Raw genomic sequence first — 22707 nt, forward strand, 5'->3', positions numbered from 1 at the left:
TCCTTGAGCCCAATTCAACAGCGAAACATCAAAAACAAATCTAATTACAGGCACATTGTGAATCTACTTTTTTCCTCACTGATTACAATCGCCCAGGAAGATAAAACACAACACACAAAGCAGTTCCAGCATTACCTACGCTTCCTCGTCCCTGCCATCAACATGGGGCTTTTCCCCTACAGACTCTCACCAGTTGGTACTGAAGTATTAATAGCATTACAGGCAATATACAAAGCAGAACTAGATGTGAAGGTATAAAATACATATTATTTAATTCTATTTAAAACAATTCAGTTTAAAATTTTATGATAAATTTTCTCATTAATGGCAAATCACAAACTTGAATATTTTGGACTAGAGAATGTATTTGGGATATTGATCACTGCCCCTCTCCCCTCGGGAATAACTGAGTGTTACCATTTAAGTAAAGTCGGACTTCTTTCTGTCTCTGCATATCTGACATTTACATGTGGTGAAAGGATCTTAAAGTAAAACTTCAAAAACTTTTTCAGAAGCAGGTTTAACACATCACATTTTGCTCATGAGCACAAAATTTACAGTCAGAAGTTGCACATAAAGGGTTTATTTTAAATGTTTTAAGGATAGGATAGAGTTACATCATAATTATAAAAATTACTTACAGAATTAACAGATTTATATTGTTTATACTTCTAAATGCAGAGAACAGGGAACTGTCTACACATTGTATAAAATAAAATTAAAATTAAAAATGAATTCAAGCTTGAAAGATGAGGTCATTTACCTAATTTTAAAATGCGAACACGAAGACCTCTGAACTATACACATTCGTTCAAACTGCACTAACGGTGGAAAATACAAAAAGCGCAGCATTTCCAAGGAACCACAGACATTTCGACCATAATTATTTTCTGTTATAATAATTGTTCCTGTTTGTCTTTGGAGAACTCTTATTTTTTATTTTTGTTTTTTAAGACAATCAGCTTAAGAATGTTTTCAGGCACTACAATTTGTGACAATCAAAACAGTCTTCTAACGGGTCCACAGCGTTCAGAGATTCAAGCCCAATGCACTTCGGGGTTTGGCACGTAAAACAATAATAGGAATGAACTCTGGCTTAGAAGTAACTGTGAGAGTTTCAAGAATGCACAGTCCCTTCAAATGCTGCACGACAGACAGGGCTGGAAAATCACCTTCTGCTGGCACTACACTGCTTCACCAGTGCATCTGTATCCTACGACCACTACAACAGCACAGGAAGCAAATATACAGACAGCTGAAAACAAATAAAAACAAAGATAGAAAACAAAAAAACCTAAATATCTCTCACATGCAAGTTCGGTTAGTTACATTGAACATCCTACTTAGAATAGAGCATGCAAAAAAGGATGGTCTGCGCTTAAGGTTCTCCTCTGAAGCTTCACGTGGGCAGCCAGACGTCACACGCACACGACACAAGAACACTACAGCAGGTCAGTGAGGAAGGCCAGGACATTTTATACAGGTTCGGGTCTTGTGCGGTCACAAGTCCCGTGATAATTTTGGAAACTAATGTTGGGCTCCCGGAACAAGGAACCAACATCCCAATACCAGGAAAAGGCAAGCAATGCATGCAGATCAGAAACGTGAGCCTAAAACGAAGCCTGAAATCCCGGGCAAAGGAGTGGGATCAGTCACCGCGGAAGTGGGAGTTAAGCCACCGAAAGAAAAGAGAATGGGGCAAATAAAAGGAAAATAACAAAAAACCCCTTCCCCTTCCTTCTGCCCTAAAGGCAATACATGGAACGATGACTAAAAAGAGGATGATGACCACGCGTCACATTCGTCTGGAGAGCGGCAGACCGTGTGGTACTGAAGGTGCTAAAGGTACTTGCAAAAAAACCACAATGCAAGTCAGTGAGTGAGGCCGGGATGCCTCCACTGACCCACCCTGCGGGATGCTGCCAAATGACACCGGTTCTGGAGCCCAATGCCTCTGTGCTGCGTTCACATCGTGCGTACGCCGGCTGCCCCCACTGTCTGGGCACACATATCCACTGGCACGTGGGGAGACGGGCTCTGCCTTGAGATTCACATGCAGGGACTCTCAGAAGGGCCACCAGGAAAAGAGGTGACAAGACGTGCAGCAAGACACCTGTCCAAGGAGAAGGACCGTCTGAGACCAGGCACCCGGCTGCCGCCTGAGGTGAGGCGCGGGGCTACCATCCAACAGTGCGACAGCGCATGGTCTTCCCAAAGGCAAAAGTGGGAACCGAGTGAACCACACGTGGGGAGGCCATGAACTACGGAATCCCGAACACTGAAGCCGCACGGCCTTCTGGTACTGGACCGACAGCATGCGTACTCAGCCTTCTGCCCAAAACACAGGAAGATTTCCACCCTCCACAGGAGACTGGTTTCACATACTGCTTCTCTCCTAGCTTTCAGCCAGCCCATCAGGGCTCATCCGACACAAGGCAACAGATGGCCATGCCGCCACTACTCCCACTTCTGTAGCTCTACTTCAGTTAAAACAACCTTGCAGGAATAAACCACCAAAGCTGGTGCGGTGGCGGACCCTGACATGGCAGGGCCCACAGGACGGGAAGCATCCACATCCATAGCACACCGGGGGCAAAACCGTACAGCACCACAGAAGGCGTCAGGGGACCAAAGCTATCGTCTGTCTGGATATTCTTTGTGGGAAAAAGCCGAGGGGAAAGCCTTCTGACCACAATCATGTATCAGCAAGAATGGTAATAAAAAGAAGTGTCCCAGAACTTGTCGGAAGGCAGCAATGCCATTCTTCAACTTGAACTTCTAATACAAAAGCACTAGGTTCTTCCAGGAACTTACCACACACACGCAAACACACACACACACACACACACACACACACACACACACACACACACACACACACCACTGCTGTACTGCTGCCTCTCAAATCCACATACTAGAATGCAGACTGCGGACTCATACACATAACGGACCAGGTGTGCTGTCCAAATATGCCTGCATCACACTGTGTGGACCAAGTACCTGGGCTTCACTTAAAAACAAAAAAGTATGATAAAAAATGTAAACAAAAATTTACAAAGCTTAGAATTAAAGGCAGCTTTTCACCCCAAATTCCTGTTTTGTTAATTCCTAACGTGGGTCCAGCAACTGTTCACAAATGATTCATGTTTGGACTCACAGTTTAAAGCCTCCAGATTGAAAAGGTGTCTGAACTTCTGACTTTGAAAAGAAGCTGAACATCCCTATGTGTCTCCTGTGCCCACATTTAATTTTAAATAAACAGCAGTAATATGCTAAATATGACTGACTTCGGACAAGTACTCCTGTTAAACTGGAGAATATTATTTAAACCCCACCCCAATCCACAAAGAAAGGACTGCCAATTAAGTGTATGTGTGCGTGCGCACGCACGGATCTATGTGTGTGTGTGTGTATATATTACATATGTACACACACAGATATAGATAGGTAGATATAGATACATATATATCTCAAAGAAGGCAATAACAAAAATACCAAACTATACTTGCATTGCGGCGGCAGAGTCGGCGAGCAAAACAGTGGCGGGGAAGTGGGGAAAATCTACTACAGTTTGAAATGACTATGGGGCTAGCCTAACTTGTACCAAACTTGCCTGTTAACTCCCCTCCAGACAGACAGACTTCTTTTGAGAGGAAGGAGTTCCTTACACAAAATGCTTTGTGTTCACATAAATCTGTACTATTCGGAACAAAACCAGTTCTGCTGGCAGAGATTGTGGGTTCGCAGGGACATTTAAGCTTTCATTAAACTGGAAAGCAATCAAGTCTTTATGTCTACAAATTATACATTTAATAGTTCCACAAATTTGGTGAAGTCCATGATGCCATCTAAGATGTTTTCACCAAATCGTACACGTAGATATGGAAGTCGTCATCAAACTTGATGAAGTAGACGGACGGTTTGGCCTCCACTTGGTGGATGACCATGCCAGTCCTTTTAGAGCCGTCCTCTTTGGCATATTCCACTTGTTTGCCTACCAGGCTGTCCACAACTTCTCCTGGTTCCCTTTCTGCTGGAGGAGAATCATCTGCAGTAAACAGGGGAGGAAAAAGAATTTGAAGTCAACTTTTCAGTATGTACCAACTCACATGTCTATTTTAATAGTAATTTTATAAAAATTTAACATTCCCCCGACTTTCTTACACCATACACAAAATAAACTCGAAATGGATGAGACACTTAAATGTCAGACAAGAAGCCATCAAAATCCTACAGGAGAAAGCAGAAAAAAACCTCTTCAACCTCGGCCACAGCAACTTCTTACTCAAGAGGTCTCTGGAGGGAAGGGTAACAAAAGCCAAAGTGAAACATCTGAACCTCATCAAGATAAAAAGCTTCTGCACAGCAAAGGAAACAACCAGCAAAACTAAAAGGCAACCAATGGAATGAGAAGATATTTGCAAATAACATATCAGATGAAGGTTTAACATCCAAAATCTATAGAGAACTTATCAAACTCAACACCTAAAAAACAATCCAGTGAAGAAATGGGCAAAAGACATTAATAGACATCCAGATGGCCAACAGTCACATGAAAAGATGTTCAACATCATTCATCATCAGGGAAATACAAATCAAAACCATGATGAGATACCACCTCACACCTGTCAGAATGACTAACATTAACGACTCAGGAACAATAGATATTGGCGAGGATGTGGAGAAAGAGGAACCCCTTTGTACTGCTGGTGGGAATGCAAACTGTGCAGCCACTCCAGAAAACAGTATGGAGGTTCCTCAAAAAATGAAAATTAGAACTACCCTATGACCCAGCAATTGCACTACTAGGTATTTATCTAAGGGATACAAGTGTGCTGTTTCAAAGGGGCACATGCATCCCAATGTTTATACCAGAACTATCAACAATCGCCAAAGTATGGAAAGAGCTTAAATGTCCATCAGTGGATGAATGGGTAAAGAAGATGTGTGTGGGGGGGGTGTCTGTGTGTGTGTATGTGTGCACGCGTGTGTGTACGTACAATGGAGTATTACTCAGCAATCAAAAAGAATGAAATCTTGCCATTTGCAACTATGTGGATAGAACTAGAGGGTACTATGCTAAGTGAAATTAGAGAAAGACAAATATCATATGACTTCACTCATATGTGGAATTTAAGATATAAAGCAGATGAACATAAAGGAAGGAAAGCAAAAATAATACAAAAACAGGGAGGGAGACAAAACATAAAAGACACAGAGAGAACAAACTGGCTTGCTGGAGGGGCTGAGGGTGGGGGGATGGACTAAATGGGTAAGGGGCATTAAAGAAGACATTTATTGGGATGAGCGCTGGGTATTATACATAAAGGATGAATGAGTAGAATCTACTTCTGAAATCATTATTGCAATATGCTAACTGGCTTGGATATAAATTTTAAAAATTAAAAAAAAATTTAACATCCCCAATTCACTGTAATTATCTAGACCCAAGAGGAGTCAGCAAACGTTTCCTTCAAGGGCCAGACAATAAACATATGAGGACCTAAGCCATATGGTCTCTGCACCAACTATTGGCTGTGCCTTATCAAGTGAGAACAGTGGCAGAGAAAGGTGTGGCCGTGTGCCAATAAAACTTTATTTACAAAAAACACCCCCCCTCCCCGCCCACCCAGGCTGGAGGCATGTAAAGGATTTTGAAAATCGTAACCAGAAATCCCTGTGGCTCATGTTTAATTATAGCTGTGACTGCCTGACGAGGTGAGAACCACACCAAGGAAAAGTCCAAGAGAATCCTAAGCCTACAAAACTTTTTAAAGTTGGAGTTCCTTCGAAATAGGCCTTCAGAGCAGACAACACCTACAATACTACGGAGACTATGCTGCTCCCTGATCTTTCCCTGCGAATCCTTAAAGCGGCCTCCACCGCCACCTCATCCCTCACTGCATTACACGTTGTCTTCCTAGTCCAGCTTCAACATGAGCCTTCTGTGCTTTGAAAACAGGTGCAGAGTGAAGCCCCTCCCCAGCCCAGTCACAACAGGATCTCCGAGGACTGCCAAGGCAGCGAGGTGTCCCTGGAGTGCACTCGGAAGGAGAGTAAACTGTCCCCTCCAGCTGGGAAGAACACAGGGGATAGGGCTGGGAGGTTACAATTCTGCCTCCAGAAACTGTCTCGGGCCCGAAGAAGGCGAGCCCTGGTACGTGGAGCAGCAGCAGGGGCCAGGGCCTGACAGCCCACGGGCAAGGAGCTCGGGTCTGGCCCAGGCCTGCCAGCACTGCACCCCCGGGGCTCCACGCAGCCTGCTAGAGGCCTGAGCACCAGTCTGCCTCTCTGGCTATGGTAGGTCCTCTCACTCAAGGACACAATCCTAACCCTGCTACTCTGACCCCAGCGCAACAGAACGCCCAAATATGTCGTAATCCGTTCTGGGCAGGAAGTGATGCCGACCCAGAGACAGAAGTCCTTTCCTCCCCAGCAGCGGCACCGACACACCATGCTTTCAGGGCACTTTGCGTTCACAAAGTTCCAAGTATGTGGTCACCAGACATGCCACGGCAACGGGGCCAGGGGCCGAGAAGCGTGCACAGGGGCTGCTGCAGCAGGGCACCATGGCGAGTTCCAATGGCAACTGAACTCCCACTCTCGCAGAAGCACAGCAGGCTGAGGGGAGATGGCGGGAGAGGAAAGAGGGGCTGGGAGAAATTGGGGACAGTGCACACGCCGTCATGCTTTCCAGCAGCCAGACAACAGCTCTAACTGGGGATAGTTCTCTACAGAAAAGTTAAAAATCAACCTCATACAGGCTAGAGATTTGTTTTTAACTATTTAATGTTTATTTATTTTGAGAGAGACAGACAGAGCACGAGGTGTGGGAGGGGCAAAGAGAGAGGGAGACACAGAGTCTGAAGCAGGCTCCAGGCTCTGAGCTGTCAGCACAGAGCCCTATGCAGGACTCGAACTCACAAACGGCAAGATCATGACTTGGGCTGAAGTCGGTCACTTAACAGACTGAGCCACCCAGTCGTCCCAGGCTGAAGAAATGCTTTTAAAGAACACGCTCATGAGAATGAAGTTCCTACTATATAAATACTTCCTGTTACTACCTATGACAAACGAACACAAGGCAAAAGTCAGGGCCAGATGAGCACGTATCAGAAAGAACAGTTTCACTGACTGGCTTGTCAGCAGAACTCAATAACAGAGATGGCTGTCACACCACTAATGGATCATGCATCCGCCAGCACCATCTGTTCAGGCCCAGGGACCCCTGTGTTGGACAAAAGGCTAAGGAGTACTTTTAAAAAGAATAGGCCTACCCAAAAATGATATTAAGAAAATAATTCCATTCATAGTAGCATCAAAAAGAGCAAAATATTTAGGAATAAAGTTGACAAAGGAAGTACAAAACTCCTACTCTGAAAACTACAAAACACTGTTGATAGGAATCTTTAAATCTCAGTAACGGCAAAGCAGTCCATGCTCACGGGTCAGAAGGCTTCATGGTATAAAGACAGTTGGCAGTTGTCCCCCAAGTGATCAGAGCTTCAACACAATCCCCGGCTGAATCCCAGCTGACTTCTTTCCAGCTGACTTCTTTGCAGATGGTAACAAACTGGTTCCAAAATTCATGAAATTGCAAGGGACCCCGAAGAGTCAAAACAATGGTGAAAAAGAACAAAGTAGGAGGGCTCAACACTTCCCAATGTCCAACTCACTCCAGAGCAGTGTGACCAGGAATGGCAGGTGTGCAAGCACAGCCTGGGGTGACAGAGCGGGACTGAAGCCCAGCGGCACACCAGCACCCCGCAGTCAACTCCCTCTCAACGAGGCAGCAAAACTACCCAACAGGGGAGGGAATGGTCTTTCCAAGTAATGGTGCTCAGAAACCGTGCAGGAGAAAGAAGGTGGACCCTCTCACCACATCGTAAAAGTTAACTCAAAATGTTATCAAAGATCTAAATATAAGAGCTAAAAGACCCACAAGTAAAAGCTACGCCTATAAGATTCTTAGAAGAAAACAGAGGTAAATCTTCACAACCTTGAACTTGGCAAAAACTGTCAGAAAACACCAAAAGCATGAACTACAGGAGAAAAAATAAATTGGACCTTGTCAAAATTAAAAACTTCTGGGCTTCAAAGAACACCATCAAGAAAGCAAAAAGAAACCCACAGAACAGGAGAAAGTATCTGCAAGTCCAACATGTGCTGGGAGACCTGCACGGAGAACACAGACCTGGACAACTCAGTGTCAGAAGGGCGGCCTGACTGAATAAGCAGACAAGGCAAACATACTTCTCCAGAGAAGACACAGAAACGGTCAATAACACATGAAAAGATGCCCAATGCCTCTAGGGATCAGGTAGATGCAAACCAAACCCACAACGAGCTAGCATTTTGCAACCATGAGGATGGCCAGAGCTGAATGTCAGGTATCACAAAGCGGTGAGGGTGTGCAGTGGCCTTGAAAATCGGTCTGGTGGTCCCCCACACAACGCAGCAGTGACCACGGACCCATCAATCCCATGCCTCTGTGTCCACCCAGGAGAACTGAAGACAAACATCCACTCAGAAACCTGCGCACAAAGGTTTATAGCAGCATCCTTCGTAATGAGCAAGAGGCAAGCGACAGCCCACACGTCCACCAACAGACGGGTAGATACACACGAATACCGTGCACTTGTACTTGGCCAGTAAAGGAATAAAGCACTAACACATTACAACTCAGAGGAGCCTGGAAAACACTGCACTGAGTGAAGGAAGCCACTCACGAAGGAGCCCGTGTTACATGCTCCATTCACCCACAAGTCCACAATCCAGGACAGATCTATACAGAAAGCACGTTACTCTTGGCAAAGAGTGCAAAATTTCACAATCTATGCTTGGTGCAGAACTAAAAGAATCATCACTTAACCCTAGTAATCAAAATTTTTAAAAGGCAGCTACAAAATAGTTAATCAAATATCTTGTTCTAAAATTCAAGTTCCTTGGGAATTACCAAAAATAAAAGCTAACAATCCACACTTACTTGAATCGGGCATGATGCGAAGGTCGCCTTCTTTATAATCATCTAAGAGCTGATACATGTACAAGACAGGGTCCTTCTCGTAGGTGATATAGAACCACGTGTTCATGATAGGGGCGCGTGCCAAGACCATCCCCCTCCACTCGTCCTTGGAGCCATCCTCCGTCTCAAACATGTGCTCCACCGCCTTTCCAATCATCGTGTCGGCCAGGTGCGCATCGCTGATTCGAGAGCTCGCTGGGGACAAGAAGCAGACAGCGGTTCACACAGGGTCTTACCAATGTGTACTGTGTGTGAAGACTGAACTCACACGAGGTGATGGCCTGACGCGTGAGCAGCACGAGAACCAGCGAGCTGGCACCCGGGCCACACTGGAGTCCACAGAAGCTGTGGGTCCCAGGTCAGTTACTGAGAGAACCTGCTTTCCTTCTTTTCTGTTTTCCAAACTCATCTGCTCTTGGTGCTGTAGCGAAATTGTAACTTTGAATGGTTCGTTCGAGGTACGAGGTGGGTTAAGGTATGCTTAACAGCTATGTTAAACTTTAAGATCGTTCTAGGCTTGTTTGGATCTGCAGAATAGGAGCATTCCCAAACACTCCTCACTCACCTTCCCTCTGGTAACACTTGACATGACCACGGGCCAGTTCTTCAAACTAAGAGGTCACCCTATCCCAGACCTGAGGTCTTACTCCTGTGTCCACCATCTGTTTTCTACAGCAAGCCGACCGTTCCTGGGTGCTTACACCACATCTGCTGTGCTTTTGCTTGGAAGGCCCCAGGGCTTTCACTTCAGCATCTGAGTAACTGCTGCTCAGGGCTGGCCCAGCCGCCCTCTGCCTCCTGCCCTCCTGCCCAGCCCCTGCCTGCACAGCCTCTTCCTTCTCCAGGTCTCCTCCCAGGGGCTCTCCAGAACCACGGCTGAAAGCCCCACTGTCTGTCAGATGACTGTCTGTCACCTCCTCTGGCTCTATCCCTTAATGACAACAGTGGTCATACTTAGCCCAGATACCGGGATGCAAGCAGAGGCTTCTCCTGTCTGCTTCCCAATGTCAAGAGCACCGCGCTCCAACACCTGCCATACAAATTGACTGACGGCCCTGCTCTGTGTTTGTTAAGAGGCAGGCAGAAAATCACTACCTTCCTGTTTTTTTAATACTGGGAAAATTAGAGGATCCTAATGATTTTAAGGCTTCTATGGTCCTCGCATTTTAGACAACTGTCTTTAAAAAAAAAGCACTTTTATTTTACTCATTCAGGAGTGCTTCTATTTCTGTTAAAATTCAAAGGAACACAGATTAGAATTTCTTACTGAAAATACTGTTAGCTGATTTCATCAGAAGGGCACTCTAAACACATACAGTGCTTCTCTTTGCTTACATATGCGATAATTATCCAAAATTTCACAAAATTCCCCATTGTACACTAAAAACCCACTAGTTTCTTCAGACCAGAAGTTCTCATGATCTCGCGGTTTGTGGATTTGAGCCCCGCATCAGGTTCTGTGCTGGCAGCTCAGAGCCTGGAGCCTGTTTCAGATTCTGTGTCTCCCTCTCTCTCTGCCCCTCCCCCACTTATGCTCTGTCTCAAAAATAAACTATAAAAAATATATAAATAAGTCGTTTAAAACTATTTTAAAGACTTACAGAAACAAAGCATTTTTAATGAAAAATAACCATGTTTTCTAACAAAAATTTAGTAATAGTGTGATTTTACATTTGTTTAAATCTCTCAATGTCTAATTTTACAACAGGAAAGCTATTCTCCTATTGGCTTCCGCATTCAATCTGTTACATGCTCTTCTGGTTGACATATAAAACCCAGCCTCACAAAGACGTGTTGTTGAAAAGGGGGAGTGTTCTATTAGTCTTGTCAGATAATTCCAGATACTCTCCTGTGAGGCTACATCACAGTTCAACAAGTGGTAGATTGTTGAAAGGTTAACTGCAATGCAGAATCTGAAATCATTATCAGTGTAAAGCTGTCACTGTTCTGTTAAAACTCACTTATCTCCAAAATATGTAAAGAATTCCTAAAATTCAACAAAATCAAATAACCTAACTGAAAAACAGGCAAAGGACCCGAACAGACATTTCTGCAAAGATGACAGACAAGTGGTCAAAAAGTGTATGAGAAGGTGCTCAACATCACTAATCATCACAGAAATGCAAATCAAAACCAAGAAGAACAACAAGTGTTGATGAGGATGTAGAGAACCTGGAGCCCCGTGCACTGTGGGTGGGAGAGCATGCTCCAGCAATTCCGCCTCCAGGACTGTCCTCAAAAGAAAAAAGCAGGGGCCGGAAGTGCCTGACCACCATGTTCATGGCAGCACTATCCACAAGAACCAAAAGGTGGAGGGAAACCAAGCGGAAGGATGGTGGACCGAATGTGGTGGAGACACAACGTGTCGCTCAGCCGAAAGAGAAGGAGGTGCTGTCATGTGCTACGTGGGTGAGCCCTGAGCACACTGCTGACAAAGGAGGTGGTCAACAAAAGACAATATTCTACAATTCCACTTAGGAGGTATCTAAGGTGACCCAATTCACAGAAACAGGAAGTAGAAGGGTGGGGGGTGTGAGCTGGGGGGGGGAAGGCGAAGGGAGCTGCTGTTTAACAGGGACAGAGCAATAGATTTACAAGATGAAAACGTTCTGGAGATCTGTTCCACAACAACATGAATGCACTTAATACTAACTGAACTCAACACTTAAAAATGGCCAAAGTGGTAAATTTCACTTTCTGTGTTTTTACTGATGTCACAAGCCTCCTGACCTCCCCGACCGCATGTGGGGCACCCATAAACTGTGCCACCGCAGGCCTTCAGGTTGGCTGACTTCTTCCGTCCCCTCCTTAGCTTATGGAAAACAAAACTGCAAGTACAGTCTGATGTATGATCTGAAGCCAATCGTGAAAGACAGTTTCTTTCCTACGTGGAATGTAAGTGAAGGGCAAAGAATCTTCCAGACTGAAGCATCTCGGGAAGTACCAGAATTAACTATTCATTAAATTCGGCATGTGAAATACTGCTGGTTTGCATAGACGCCTTTGGATTTCCTTTTTGAAATGCTTTGCCGTTTACAAAAACAAGCCTGATCTCTTGCTGGAAACGATAGGAAAACCATTTAGCAGCTCAAATCCATCACCAGAGATACTTATAGATTTAGGGGTATCTTCGTTTGGTCAAATCATGTTTTTATCAAGAGAAAAAGACCTCCTTCGTCCTATGATGACAGAAGAGCTCACACAGGCTGGCAGTCTCACCCCAAAAGGGACAGACTAAACATCTAGCTCAGAAAAAGAATACATGACAATTACTTAGTACAAACAATGGATATGATGATCTGGATTTTTTTAAAACCTGAAGGTAATAAAGACTCTTTGATGTTAGCTTCTTACACTGGAAATGAGCTAACAACAAAATCAAGAGGAATCAGAGGATCTGCCTCGTGAGGAAGGAGGAAGGTCCAGTGGGACCGAGAACAGTGACAAATGCTAGAGACGTAACATTACACAAGTAGTTACCTTTGGTAATAACGAAGACCTAAAGATTTCTGTGAAAACAGAACTGTATTTACACAAGATGAATACACACTTAGCATCATTATCTAAAGGGAAAGTGAACAAAAAACTTGCTGCTCTGGCAAAGAATTAACCTGCTGGGGAAGCACCTGTGTCCCAAGAACACAATGACAGAAACAAAGGAGACAAGGGGACAGAGTATTTTCCCCTCTTGACAATCTGGGCCCACACTTCTACCCTCAAGTCCACATCTGCTAAGACTGGGTTTGTTAACACAGAGGCTTTTCAAGACGAATCCAAAAGCATCAACCAGCACTCATGCACGAGCGGCATCACCATGGTAAGAAGCAAGCACTGCACAGTGAACACTCTGTGAAGGAAGTAACTGCACAGTGAACACTCCGTGAAGGAAGTAATATTAACATGGGTGCATCCTACTCATCCTAGAAATGGTATTTTACTTTATCCTTAAAAATAAAATCAGTCATTATTATTTAACTGACACCTTAAGTCCTAAGGAACTAAGTTATACAAGGGGACACATTTGTAAGATATTTAAAAAAGAAAGGGCCATTCATTTCCACATTGTGCAAACAACCATCTAAAGAATGCAGAGTAAAACCCACAGGTTTTGGCTCCTAGAATTTTAGCTGGAAATGCCATTATCTCTTATGTAATACCACACAATGAAAGTATGCTTCATGTAAGGATTCTAAAATAAGTGCATAAGCTACTATAATCTGATGAAAGTACACAGGATATTTGAGCTAATAAGAAAATATTCTTACCCATCAGAGTCCACATGAACAGTGAGCAAAATGTGGGAAATAACCATGTTAGAAATTACCAGTTTGTCAATTTGTTCAGCGATCATTTCACGTATCTTTACACCCCTCACCTGAACTGTGGTTTCAGGTGACTTACTCAGGTGTGTAGGGGGAGTGCCTGCACTCCAGGAAAAACACAAATACCAATAATGCAGAACAATAATCACAAAGCAATCACTTCAATAATCATGTGTAAAGGATACAACACACAAACAGTAAAGAGAACTTACCAACTCTATCGGGAAGGACTTCAAGCGCAGACACTCTTTCATCTTTATTAAGTTCTAGTCCATAAACACAGTCAAATCCATCGTACTTTATAAGATACAAAGAAGGATTTACAGGCACCTGGTCCAGAACGGTTCCTTTCCACTGGGTGACAGGGCCATTCCCCTCCTTCCACCCATGCTGAATCCTGCAGCCTACGATGTTCCTCCGGGGCTGGGAAACGGGTTTGCTCGGCCCCACACTGCTCCGATGTTTTCTGCATTCACACATATACACACGTAAGGGATCATCTCAGAAGTATGCACCCCTACCCCCAACCCTACTGCTAGCTAGCATGCTGTCCCGGTGCAAGTGCCCGCAGGGGCCCTCCACATCATCATGTGCACGCGCCCTGCTCCCTGCACACCCTGTGGGCGGGCAGAGGAGCAGCACTTGCCCGTAGCAACTTCACCCCGATGTGGAGTATGAGCATCACCTTCTCGGAGCTTCTGTTACTGCAGTCAACTCACAGTTATCCCAGTTAATCACACAGAAGGGCTGACCGCATAAAATATGGACACAGGCACATGGCTTTACCGAATATGAACCCACAACCATTCAATCTCACCCACTCTGGCGCCCACATGATGAGCCCCCACCGCCTTAATCAAGGAGAAAACACTAGACACTTAACGTCTCCTTAACTGGCAGTCCAGGCCGGCTGGCATCCAGGCATCACACAGTCAGTACTCCTCTGGAAAATGTACAATCTTACACACTTGAATTTTGACAAACACGTAATGTATTATTAAAACTATTGGAGGAGCAACACCAAACCACATTCTTTCCAGATTATTAACAATTGGAAAATCTACATTCAACATTTACAAGCAGCACACGTGGGTCCTCGTATCAGGGAAGGCATCTGGGCTCCACCTAGGAGTCCGCAGACAAGGGATCAGGCTGGGCGTGGACAGAGCGGACAGCCAGGCCCCGTGCGCACTGCACGCGCTCAGCCAAGAACATCTGGTGGGCAGAGAGCTCTCGTCTACACAAGTGAAAGTCACGAGCAACTGGCATATGCACAAACATAGAAAAAAACAATTTATTGTAGGCTGTGATATTTAAACTATGATGTACATACTTTAAAGAGGCGGGCTAGGAAATCTAGAGCGAGCGTGCCACCGAGGAACCTCAGCGGCTGCCCAATGAGGTCCACGTCTGCTGGCACAGGCCTCTCCCTCAGCAAGACGGGGCCATCCCTGACGGAAGACCACTTACGTCGGCTGGTAAAGGGCTCCCAGGGTTTCGAGGGCATTCTCTGCAGGCTCCCAGCAGACCTGCCTTCCAGGAGGAAGGGGTTCACAGAATGACAAGGCAAGACCCCACAGGCCGTGTGGAGACAGAGGGGCTCGAGCTCCGCAGGGACGGCCACACAGGGAGCCACAGCTCTTCTCACGCACAGGGCCCAGGAGGACAGAGGCAGAAGTGCACGTCGGACGACACAGACCAGTCGGAGGCACACCCAAAGGCCATCTGCCCACAAGGGAGATGGAAATCCTCCCCACTGCCAGGCACACACTAGAGGCCGGAGCAGGGAGGGAGAACTAGACAGGCCATCTCAGAAACGAGGACTAAGCCGGAGGAGCATGGCCACCAGATGCGGTGGGGCGCGCCTGGGCAGACAGGACACAGCTTCCAGCTGTCAAAGGACATTAGGACGCTGGCGCCAACTCCCGGAAAAACCCCTGAAAGAAACGACGTCCCTGTGCAAAGGCAGTCCTGGGAAAACAGACTCCAACTACGGACACAAACATCTTCCAGTAAAACACATCCTTTAAGGAAAACATCTGGTGGGCTTCTGGGCACAAGGACCGCTTCACGGGAGGATGTAACGGTGACATTGGGGCCACGAGGCAGCAGAGTTTACGGTTCTCAGGAAGGGGAATGTGAGCCAAGGACACTACACTGACCATGGAGGCCTGTGAGGTTACAGGCCGCCCGCCGTACAGAGAGCACTTGGGACAATCACCCTCCCTTGGATGGACAGAGGGGCAGGGCCGAGAGCTTGACTCCGTGCTGCCACCCAGGGACTCAGCAGGGTGCAACTCGTCAGAGAGAAAAGGCCAAGTACTGGGCACTATCGAGTCTGTCACCTGTAACTACCAACAGCACTAACACCCAGACACCGGGAAGCTCAGGCCCCTACATATCGCTGGAAGAGGACAGGAATCTCAGCATTATGTATCTCCTCAAACAGCCAATTACCCATCTGCGAGATTTCAGCAGAAATCCTAGCAATGCACACTTGTACAGGATCAGGCTTTCTTCACAGCAAAGGCAGAGACTAGTTCTCAACCTCACAGAGTAAGGAATACAGTCACATGCACCATTTCAGAATTCATACAAACGTTCCACCATAACTACCAAAATTGTAAGCAAATACAGCCTCTCCGCCAGTACGATCTTTGATCTAAATCTGTCATCCTGGCTGGGCCACAGTACTCACCTATCTGGCCAATCATTATTCTAGATGTTTTGTGTGAAGGCATTTTTCTAGAAAAACAGTGTGTAAATCAGCAGATGGCCCACCATAATGTAGGTGGGCCTCACCCTATCAGTTGAAGGTCTTAAGAAAAAGTGTTCTCGGGGCGCCTGCGTGGCTTAGTCGGTTGAGCGTCCGACTTTCGCTTAGGTCATGATCTCGCGGTTTGTGGGTTCGAGCCCCATGTCGGGCTCTGTGCTGACTGCCAGCTCAGAGCCTGGAGCCTGTTTCAGAGTCTGTATCTCCCTCTCTCTGTGACCCTCCCCTGCTCACGCTGTCTCTCTCTCTCCTAGAAATAAATAAAAATATTAAAAAAAAAAAAAAAGTGTTCTCACAGGAAGCAATTTTGCCCTCGGACGGGAGCTGCAACACAGCTCTCCTAATCTGTGTGTGTGTGTGCACACTCATACGTACACACAATCCCTGCGGGTCCACAACCAGAAAAGCTTCTATCCTGGACTCAATCCCTCAACTAGCACTTGGCCCATCGAAAAAGAGCTGTTCAAAATTATCTCCCCCATTTATTATTTTTTTAAGAAGTAGACTTCACACCCAGCACAGAGCCCAGTGTGGGGCCTGAACTCCCAACTGTGCTATCATGACCTGAGCTGAGACAAACAGACGATTAACCGACTGAGCCATCCCGGTGCCCCGTTCCCACATTTACTCTTGACGCTTCACCCACCATCCCTTCCTCAGCAGAGAAACACAGCACTTCCCGGTCTTTCCTCCACGACCCTCTTCCCTGACACTGCTCACCTTCCAAAAAAGCTTCAGACCAAGTTCTCCTGAATTAGGTAAAATAGACAGGCTTGTGAATTTCAGCCTATCTATCAAACCGATAGATAGAAACTGTTTCTTTCCCTTTTCTTGAACCACGTCTCTTTAATTTAACAAGCCTTCCAACATTGGGGGTAAACGTTCACTTCCTTTCCTGATTCCTCTACGACCTTTGCAGGTCGGCTGTGTCTGGGTGTGGTGGCACTGTCTGCAGACTCTGGTTAGCTCTCCCGTCATGTGTGACTCTCTCTCGTGCGGTCAGTGCTCCTGGGGTGCCTGACAGTCCCCAGCGCTCCTGTGTTCGGTGCAAGGCGAGACCACGGCGTCTGTAGCTGGGATGTACTTCTTCAGGCCCAATCGGACCCTGACGTCTGAGCAGGAGGTGTGGGATCTGAGAAGCAGCAGGGACCCAGGGGGCTGTGGAGTGGCTGGGAGCAGAGACCTGGGGACGGAGACGAGGGGCAGGCAAACCTCTTCAGCGGCTGCTTTCTCCTCTGGCCCCCTTGGCTGCGGCCAGCCTTTGGGGTCTCCAACCTGTGCAGAATTCCAGGGTCCACTCTGGATACCCACTTATCGGAGGGCTTCCTTTTCAACTCAAAGTGGCAGAGAGCTCCTCAGCTCAGTGCTTAAAAAAAATTTTTTTTTAATGTTTTTATTTATTTCTAGGAGAGAGAGAGACAGCGTGAGCAGGGGAGGGTCAGAGAGAGAGGGAGAAACAGACTCTGTCAGTCAGCACAGAGCCCGACGCGGGGCTCGAACCCACGAACCGCGAGATCATGACCCAAGCGAAAGTCGGACGCTTAACCGACTAAGCCACCCAGGCGCCCCTAAAAAAATTTTTTTAATGTTTATTTACTTTTGAGAGAGACAGAGACACAGAGTGCAACTGGGATAAGGGCAAAGAGAGAGAGACACAGAATCCAAAGCAGGCTCCAAGCTCTCAGCAGAACCTGTTTGGGATTCTCTCTCTCTCTCTCTGCCCTCTCCCCCTCCTGGCTCACTGTCTCTTTCTAAATGAATAAACTTAAAATAAAATAAAATAAAATAAAATACTCCCTGAATGTGATATGGACTTACATTCTCCGTGGACAGACATATTCGTTAACAGCCCTCAAGCTCGTGTTCGTCCCTGCAGAGTCTAGGGCGCTCTCCACGCCCACTCTCCAAAGGCGCAGGTGCGCACACATGCGCGCGCGCACACACACGCACACACACAGCATTGCCACAGACGGACACCACACGCGTCATCTGGGAGAACAGCTGAGCCTGCGGCCAAGCCCAACTAAAAGGATGCACTGTGTCACGATCGGAACAACTCAAGAAGACAGCACAGAAACAGGAGGTAAGCACCTGTGAGCACTTTCCTTGCTCCTTTCCCAAAGCCGTCGCTGGCCTCTGGAGGGGTAAGCTGCTGTCTGTCCTCACGGCTGGGACGGGATCTACCTGTACTCGCATGTGGAGCGTCCAGATCCTGGGAAGAAAGCCACTCTCCCTGTACAGCAGGAGCGGATTTCACACAAACATCTTAGTTCTCAGATGGGCTTCGCTGGAGAATCTAGAAGGCAAACGACTGCCCAGAGCGCATGGTAAAGGCGTGGGCCCAGGTCCCACGATCCCAGACCTTCAAGCACACGCTCCTGGCCGCCACTGCCCCACGCACCACACCTTGGGGAGCATGAGTCACAAGTGACACTAGTTTCTATGCACCCATGGTCCCAAAAAGGTAAGCTGAGACTGTGGGGGGCATTTCTGTATGTTGCTCAACACTTTATATACATTCGGAAACTACCAGGCTAACGATTCTGTCATCCAGAAATGAGATTCTGAGTTCAAAGTGCATCCTCCTCCCCGGGACTGGAAGACCTTATTTTGGTGGCCATTATTTAAAAGGCCACTTCTTCAACTTCAACTAGCACCGGGATATGCTACTCACGCAGCGCATGCTATGTTGCATGAATTCATTACTGACACGTTCCTTATTCTATTTAGTACCGTCTTCTAAAAGCAGTCCCCTTAATCGTGTTGTAGCAGATTTCAGAAGAAACTACTGATTGAATCAAAATAATTGTCTTTTGGGGAGCCTGGGTGGCTCAGTCGGTTAAGCGTCCGACTTCAGCTCAGGTCATGATCTCACAGTCCGTGGGTTCAGGCCCCGTGTCAGGTTCTGTGCTGACAGCTCGAAGCCTGGAGCCTGTTTCGGATTCTGTGTCTTCCTCTCTCTCTGACCCTCCCCCACTCGTTCTCTGTCTCTGTCTCAAAAATAAAAATAAACTATAAAAAATTACAAAATAATGGTCTTTTTATAAGATGCACACCAGCAAGGAGAAAGTTTTTCTTGGTACCTGTTGCATAATACAAGTTGTACAGCTGACACTGCTATTGCCGGCTTAAAACGACAATATAAAAACAAAATGGGGATCTGGTTTCCACCCACACACTATGGGTTCTTTCACTACTCTGTCTGTACACCGTGCCCCGAGAATGCCAGAGCTGTCCGCGGAACCCTCCCAATGCCGAGCCCTTCCAAACGCTATTCACTTCCTTGCTGTAAAGAGCACTTACTCACAAGTCAATTCAAAGGTATTATACTTTTTGATCAATTTAAGACACTCACACCACACTTTATATAGACTCCTGCTGCACTGTTATCTAGTCCGTGTGTTTACGACAGAAATAACCCATTTTCCCGACGTAAGACAAGCAACCATTCCAGAGGAAGCGCGGTGTGGTAGCTGAGTGCTCTAGAACCCTGCCGTCCCCTGGCGCAGTTGCTTCCCAGCTCTATGACCCCACTATTCACTTAACCTCTTGCATCAAAGGGCCCATGGTTCCTACTTGATAAGGACGCCATGCAATGTGCTCAAGCCCACAGCAGGGACTCCAGGAGAAGGGAGAGGAGGGGAGAGGCATCTGTCATTGTTATGGTCAGTGACTGGGACTTGTGACTTAACAAATGGAAAAGCACTTGCTGAAACTACCTCTAATTAGTGTATAACAGCCCTGGTCCATTTTTCTAAAAATACACCAAAACCCAGTCGTGTTTTCTGACAGTGCCTTGAAATGGAAAGGCATCCACTGTTCAAATTAGGGAAGACAAAGAACCAGACTTGCTGAAAACTGCAACAAAGAACTGTTACAGCAAAACTTGCCTGAGATACCCCCAAACTCAAAATGCACAGCTGACCCTTAAAGCAGGGATCGGGGCACTGACCCACACACAGTCAAAACCCAGTGTATAATTTCTGGCTCCCTCAAAACTTGATAGCTTGACCAGAAGCCTTACCAATTACATAAACACCATACACTCTGTATGCCGTATGGACCCTATGCTGTACTCTTACAATAAAGGAAGCCAGAGAAAAGAACAGACATTAAGAAAACCATAAGGCAGGGGCACCTGCATAGCTCAGTCAAGCATCCGACTTCGGCTCAGGACATGATCTCACTGTTCATGATTTCAAGCCCCATATCAGGCTGTCTTCAGATCCTCTGTCCCCACCCCCCCCCCCCCCCCCCCCCCCGCCCTCCCCTGCTCTCTCAAAAATGGGAGGGAGGGAGGGAGGGAGGGACAGGGGGAGAGAGGAAGGAAGGAAGAAAGAAGGAGAAAATCATAAGGAACAAAAAACACACTTATAGTTCTGTGCCACATTTAAATCTGGGTACAAGTGGCCCTGTGCAGCTCAACCCTGTGTTGTTCAAGGGCCAAGTGCAGTTTCACTGCGGATGCATTTCCCAAACGATGTCCTGTGTAGCTGGGAAAGGCCTGTCCACCAGCCTGTTCCCAAACTGCAGCAAGGGGCCTGGCGGCAGGGAGCATGGAAGTGCACCCCAGTCACTTGAAGGTCAGGACGAGACGCAGCTACACAACCGCTCTGGTCTGCTGCAGCCATGCTCCCAACGCCGCAGACCCGACTCCCTGCGTCCCGCTAGTGTCCACAGGGACGGGGCTGCCGCGCTCGTCTGCCGGGTGCTCCTGTGACTCCCTCTGCATGTGAGGTTACTGCTCAGCCCCCCGACAGACAGGAGGTGAGAGGAGGGAGGCCACGGTCAGCGGCTGCAGGTCCCGCGTGCCTTTCCTCGCTCACTACTGGGCCACAGTGGAGACAAGGGCAGAGTGAGCCTCCAGGTCCGCTGGTCAGTTCATGGTTTCCATAAACATCTTGCCGGCAGAAAGGCTGGTCTATGGAAAAGCTGGTGCCCCACCATTCCAGTCCGACCAGGATTTCTAGGCGCGGTAAGCAGAGTCCAGGCAGACAGAGGAACGTGCCGAGGCGCCCAGCAGGGCCAACCAGCTCCCCGCTCCGAGCCAGCCCCTGTGCAGGGGCCTCACTAGCCAGCAGACCCCTCCAGGGGCAGCAAGCAGCGACCACCCATCACAAAATGTGCCAACTCTTTGTTTCCAATCATCTTCAGATGTGCACAGAGATCAGAAGACAAGGTGAATGGGACTGAGTGTCCTCTCTTCCCGTGGCGCCCTCCGGTTACAGAGTACCAAGTTCAAGGCCATCTACTGAAGGCTTGTTTCACTGAAACAAACACCAGACCGAGCTCCCTGCATCGCAGACCATAGGGGAGCAGACGCTCAGAAGTTTTAACAGGTAGGCATTTATTCCTTGTGCTTTCGGGGGGGAGAGGAGGCAGGGAATTACTAGCACATCAGGGCCACGAGTCCATGGAAAGCAGTGCTTAAGAGCAGGCATGTGAAACCCTCACACACACCCAAGAATGCCTAAAATCCTAACTAAAGGAACGTCTAACCAGATACCCAGGAGTGTATAAAAATGGGTAAAACTGAATGCACACCACATTCTGAAAACCAGTTATTTTAAACTAACTGGTAAAATCTCTTTTGCATGAAATGTTCCAGTCTCACAAATTAGCATGTAACTTGCTTCTCCTCCCCACTGTCTTTAAATTTTTATCATTACCGGATATTACAGCTTATATTCATTTTGTTACCTCTCACTTGGGCCAAGAGACAGCTGATCACTTATGGTAATGGTGCAACACAATGATAAATTACCAGGTCAGTGGGCATGGCAGAACCATGAACGTAATGCGCACATCAACGAAATCTGGGGAATGCTTTATCAACCCTCAGGGACACCCAGGCCTCAACTTCACTTTCACATGGTAGGTCATTTCATGGACCAAACCTGACACATTACCTACACTACTATGCACGTACCCATGTACATGGAAGGCACGTGTGCCCGGATCAGCGACCATCATGTAAGGGCACGTGTACGCATCCAGACCCGTCACAGTGGCCAAGGCGCCTCGTGCTCTTTGGCCACAAAGGGTGGGGACTTTGGTGTGAACAATTCAGAAGGGAGGCAAGGGAGGTGCCAGCGAGGGTCAGAGGCCTGGTCCATAGTTAACAATCTCCAATCGAGGCTCAAATGATCAGAACCAACTTGCCAGAGCAGTGGCGTGGTGCAGCGGCAGCGACCAGGGCCTAGGGGATACTTGTGCAATCTAGTCTGATGTGTGACTCAGTACAAGCACAGCATTATTTAACACAGCACCTCAATTTCCTTTACAAATGTAACTACGTCACACACAAAGATTAAAGGGAGGGAAAAGTGGCTTGTTCATTCTGGTACTACAGAGTTTAGGACTTAAAACATACTGGTCACTTAAAATACACGGCTTTTTAGATGATCTTTCAACAGGCATATGCTTTCTCTGAATTTCAAGCTTCTCATTTATTTGAGAAAGTTACAAAGCAGTGAGAGAGCAGCTGTCAGCGTGCTCATCAGGCCTTCCAGCAGCAGCTGAGGCCTCTGGCCACCAGGACCTCCCTGCCAGCAGCACATCCAAGGCCCCGCAAAGACCCCGTGTGC

General features: G+C 47.0%; 1 protein-coding gene across 3 annotated transcripts in view; it reads right to left on the minus strand.

Moving 5' to 3' along the window:
• The window catches only part of SPIN1 (spindlin 1), a 45101-nt gene that overhangs the window by 8326 nt on the left and 14068 nt on the right, over positions 1-22707 (minus strand). Inside the window, exons 3-6 of one of the 3 annotated variants that reach the window (XR_013332836.1) lie at positions 13560-13813; positions 8987-9220; positions 3614-4048; positions 248-2113 (exon numbers count right to left, since the gene is read on the minus strand). Coding sequence is in view for 1 of the 3 variants with exons in the window: in XM_077754589.1 (XP_077610715.1) it covers positions 3849-4048; positions 8987-9220; positions 13560-13813 (688 nt within the window). In the remaining 2 variants the exon portion in view is untranslated. Of the gene's footprint in view, positions 1-247; positions 4049-8986; positions 9221-13559; positions 13814-22707 lie in introns of those variants that run through there. The other 2 variants (XR_013332835.1, XM_077754589.1) reach the window with 2 other exon arrangements.

The sequence above is a fragment of the Crocuta crocuta genome, unplaced genomic scaffold, assembly GCF_008692635.1.
Source record: "Crocuta crocuta isolate KB4526 unplaced genomic scaffold, BGI_CrCroc_1.0 scaffold1300, whole genome shotgun sequence".
Classification (NCBI taxonomy): domain Eukaryota; kingdom Metazoa; phylum Chordata; class Mammalia; order Carnivora; family Hyaenidae; genus Crocuta; species Crocuta crocuta.